The sequence below is a fragment of the Penaeus monodon genome, chromosome 1, assembly GCF_015228065.2.
Source record: "Penaeus monodon isolate SGIC_2016 chromosome 1, NSTDA_Pmon_1, whole genome shotgun sequence".
In the NCBI taxonomy this organism is placed as follows: Eukaryota; Metazoa; Arthropoda; class Malacostraca; order Decapoda; family Penaeidae; genus Penaeus; species Penaeus monodon.
This window is the reverse complement of record NC_051386.1, coordinates 1,974,421-1,979,420: the sequence shown is the minus strand read 5'-3', so window position 1 is coordinate 1,979,420 and position 5,000 is coordinate 1,974,421. Positions and strand designations below refer to the sequence as shown.

Sequence of the window (5,000 nt, the reverse complement as noted above, 5' to 3'; positions counted from 1 at the left end):
CCATCCACACTAATTGTACTGCTGCCAGGTCTTCTTGCTACCGAGAGAGCAGTCACCTCAACTCTCAGCTGCTTCATCTCCCTCGACAACAGTAGTAACGATCATTCTTTTGGAAAGAACAGACGTTCCAAGTCCCCACCCTGACAGTCCACCTTAGGTTTAACCTCGGGCAGTCATTCCGGGTGGACACCACCTCTGCCACCCCCACCCATGCTGCCCCAAATAATGAGGGCTGACTGGCTGCAGGCTCCATAATCCACCTTTGGGAGTCCCGTGGGTTTTGCCCCATAAGCCTCACGCCAGGTTGGCGACCGCCGGGACGCAGACGGGACGACGGGTAACCCCCAGTCCCAGACCGAGACCCAGTGGTCGCCAACCCAATGGGACCCACAGCATGCCTTACTTGCTGGGTAAGAGGAACGTTTGCCCTCCCCGAGCACTGACAACTATATGATTTGCTGTCAGTTGGGTTATCTTGGGGTGGCGGACTGGCAAGGCCTGCCTTCCCACAGCCACTCATTAACCCCAAGGGAGCACGGGGGCAGGAGTTAGTACGAAGCCAAGGCATGTCCACACGCCGGTGGACCATGACTCCATATCTTTAGGGCCTGTTGCTGCTCCCAGAGCCTCCACAGTTCAGCCTAGGACCGCAAGGTACAAGAAGGCACTGCAGAATTCTTGATGATGGAGAGGCTATGAACAGGCAGGGGAGACTTATGCACAGCTGCTTCCTTTTCGCACCGGGCTAGCCAGTGGTGGCAGCTGCAAGCGAGAAGGCATATATGTGTGTATATAATATCTCTCTCTCTCTCTATCTCTCTCTCTCTCTCTCTCTCCCCTCTTATATTATATATATATATATATATATATATATATTATATATATTATATATATACATATATATACATATATATATATATTATATATATATATATATATATAACACACACACACACACACACACACACACACACACACACCACACACACACACACACACACACACACACACACACACACACACACACAGATATATATATATATATATATATATATATATATATATATATATATATATATATACTTATATAAAAATATAGATGTATGCATATTTATATACATATTTATGCACATACATATATATACATATATATATATATATATATATATATATATATATATATATATATATATATATATATATATATATGTCATATCCTATATATAAGTATGTACACTGCAGGAAGGACCTAAACCAGGAAGAGGAGACTAAACTTGCTGAAGCCATGAAAGAGGCCGGCTACAAACCCACAACGAAGAAAATTGATATGTCTCAGATTTTCCATGCAGTGACTATCAAATCTCCTGAAAGTAAGTTTGTATGTTAAATGAGTGCACATTGATGTAATGTAAAACAACCTGTACAACTATATTTTTCCACGAAAACTGTATTCTCATCCATATCTGTTTGTTTTCTCACATTCCAGAATATGCCAACAAGACCCTGTACGAAGTCTTCCATGACAGAAACACATGGCAAGAGGGGGTAGTCAATCACCTGCAGAAGGAGGTCGAACGCGGGGAGCACCTTGCCTTCTGTTTACCAAAGAATATCGGGAGAAAGCAAATGAATCAGGTAAATCAACGGAAATTTTGTGCATTTGGATTTATGTTTAATATAGATGACAAAAATGTAATTTTTTACATAAATGGGAGAAATGAGCTTCCTTTTGAATTATCAGATAATGTGGACACCAAAGCCTTTTAGATGTAAATGAGGAAAATGCTGTATGTTAAATGCTAGGTTGAAATACTTGTATAATGCTTGGCTGTCTTCTTTGGTTGACTTTACCTCGTATGTTGCCTTCAAGAATATTATCCAAGTTGTCTTCGTTTTTGTGTTGTGCTCTTAGTCGTCTTCTAAAGGCCCTTTCACACATGTGCAATCTTGAACGCTTGAAAAATCATACATCCATCTACGTGATCTTCCAGCTATAATGTAGTATTTGTGCAGCTTTTATTTTCATCAGGCAGCATTCGTGGACAAAATTTAAATTTTAGCCATTACCACAGCTGCCCAATAACTGCACGGCAACTGCACAATAGATATCAGGTGAATCATTCACCTGATCGAACGCAGTGCGATAGGTAAGTGAGTGGCATCAGTGCGTGAGTGGCTTGGTATTTCGGCAGGTGTATGCCAAGGCATCATCTACATTTTTATTCCTGCTGCATCAGCTTGTGAATCTTGAAAAGGAGGGTGTTCAGTCTCGCCTACTCCACAGATCTGTAAAGAGGTCCAGGTAGGCTGCTTTGTCCAGAGGACGGGATAACTTCAGAGTCATTCTGTGTTCGTTCAGCAATTAAGTAGCTTAATTTAGCAATCAGGCAGTATTCTTTGCTGTTCCGGCCGTAGAACTCGGATACCGGACAGCTATTAGGCAGGCATCATTGTGGTTGTTCAGTCCACGATTCGGGCTGTGCTTGTGCAAGTGTCGGGTCAAAGTCTCCACGCAGGGGACGAGCCGACGTGCACCGATTCCAACGATGCCGAGAGAGCCAGGGTCGTGGCGGTTTCGTCCCACGATCGCCCGTGTGTGAAGCTTCCTTAAGTTCGCAGATTGTCTTAGATATTGAGCTCTGGAGCGATCTTTTGGGCTATTTGGGCTGCCCTCTAAGTTGTCTTCTTGGGTTTCCTTTGTGCCATCCTCTTTGCATGTTTTTTATGATGCCTTTTGGTTTTCTTCCAAGTTGTCTTTTAGGTTGTTTACAGATATGTTTCTTGAATTAGTTTTTTCGTTTTCGACATTTTTAAATGCTAACAATACATCACCGATGATAATGATGATAATCTTTACTTTTCAGGAAATTAGGTATCCCAAATTTATGGCTCTTAAACCGGAAACGAAGTCATGCAGTAAAAATCAAGGTAATCTGAAACCTGTTTACTGTTGATTACAATTACCGGTTTGTGATAGGCATTTTCCTTAATTTTTTTTTAAGTAGAAACTCAAAGGACCATTTTCTTTTTTGCGTATTTTATATAGTTCTATTTGTTAATCTAGTATTCTTGTTCAAGGCAACACGTAGTTCTAATACTGAAGTATATATGCTATTTCTCTTCATCAATATATTGTTGAAGTTAACCTAAGTTTTTAAGGTATTACAATTAGCTGATTTGTTATTGTTTGTGTATTTATTATTAATATTATTATTTTTACTATAGTTGTTACTACTACTACTACTCTTATTACTATTATTATCACCATCATTATCCACATTGTCAACGTCATCACCAGCGCCATTACATCATCATTATAATCCCTCTCTTTGTTGGTAAGACACCAATAAAGAGAGGAATTACAGCGATTGCTGTTATCATCTTGATCGCCATCATTTTCTTGCTCCTCGTCGTTCCTTCCGCAGCCAGCCCCTTGGGCGCCGCAAGCTCCCTTCCGCCCATGGAGCTCTTGCACCGAGCTGCCTTGGACCAGGACGAAGCCTACGTCATGCTGTGGGAGTTGAAGGACGACGAAATCATCTTCGAAGTTCAGGTTAGAAGTGTGACGGCCTTTGCGCAAAATCTTAAAGTGGATTATATTCTATTTTCCAAAATCTGAAAGTGAATTCAGATTTTGCGAAATTTAACAGGGGAGTGCAAGAGCGTTCAAGGCTGCTGCTAAATGCATTTTGATATCCTTTTTTTAATATTGTCACACACACACACACACACACACACACACACACACACACACACACACACACACACACACACACACACACACACACACACACACACACACACGCACTAACACTAACACTAACACTAACACTAACACATACTTACACATACCAACACACGTTACCAAAATAACACACCGACCTCCAGTGCTGATAACGAAGACCCGCCCGTGCCCGCAGGTGAGGACGCAGGGGTACGTGGGCCTCGGCTTCTCCCCCAACGGCGGATGAAGGGCGCCGACGTCGTGCTCGGCTGGGTCGCAGACGACGGAAAAGTCATGCTGCAAGTAAGTCAACGAAATTCCTCTAAGTCATGTTGCAAGTAAGACATCAAAATTGCTCTAAGTCATGTAGCAAGTAAGTCAGCGAAATTGTTCAAAGTTGCTGTAAGCAAGGCTTAGAAATCGATGCAAGTCAGTGAAGAGAAATTTCATATTGTACTTGGCATCATCTAACATTCTGATGATGATTTTCATTGCTTCTGACAGGACCGCTATGCCACGGACTACACCACGCCCAAGATTGACAAATCACAAGATGTGGAGCTTCTGGGAGGATACCAGAACGATACCCACACTGTGCTGCGGTTCTCGCGACCCTTGGACTCTTGTGACGCCGAAGAAGACCGAAAGCTCACGGTGGGTGTCTGGGGTGGGCGCAAGGGCGGGGGGGATGGGGGTTACGAGTGAAGTTTTTCTGTGTATGATTATTAGAAGTTAAGAAAAAAAATATAAGTGTGTATATGCTAGTGTAGATATAATTTCATATATATAATTGTATAGGTAGATATTTATCATGTGTAACCAGCAGTTTCTTAACACCGCACTGAGGCCAAACATGAACGCTGTGCTCCTCCCCGTCAGAGCGACACCATCCGGCTGATCTGGGCGTACGGACGCGAGGACCCCGACGAGGAAGGCGCAGTGAAGATGCACGACGAGCGAGGGACAAAAAGCATGTACCTGATGGAGCCGCGGTTCAACCAGTCGGCCGTGGGCGAGGACGTGCGCACTTGGGAAGTCATGTCTCCAAACGTAAGGGCATTACACACACTGTCACGTCCATATTTACCATTTCTATTTTTTTTCATTTTCATCAGCATAAATGGATTAGTAACCATATCATGTGTGTACAATTGTCTATACAGAAAGGGATAAAATAACACATTAAATTAAAAGAAGGTATGTGTTCCAAAAGGGATCTCAAACCATTTGCTTTTATTAAATATTTTGTTAATTTCAGCTTTCCTCCATAACACAC

The 5,000-nt window shown here is 42.4% G+C and overlaps 1 protein-coding gene across 1 annotated transcript in view; it reads left to right on the top strand.

The window, feature by feature from the left end:
- Positions 1-1,242: 1,242 nt before the first annotated feature.
- Positions 1,243-5,000, top strand: part of LOC119578781 — a gene marked incomplete at its 5' end in the record, with an annotated part of 20,159 nt that continues 16,401 nt past the window's right edge. Inside the window, 8 exon segments of the mRNA XM_037926435.1 lie at positions 1,243-1,370; positions 1,487-1,635; positions 2,865-2,928; positions 3,426-3,553; positions 3,921-3,966; positions 3,969-4,027; positions 4,229-4,378; positions 4,604-4,774. Of these exon segments, the coding sequence (XP_037782363.1) occupies positions 1,243-1,370; positions 1,487-1,635; positions 2,865-2,928; positions 3,426-3,553; positions 3,921-3,966; positions 3,969-4,027; positions 4,229-4,378; positions 4,604-4,774 (895 nt within the window).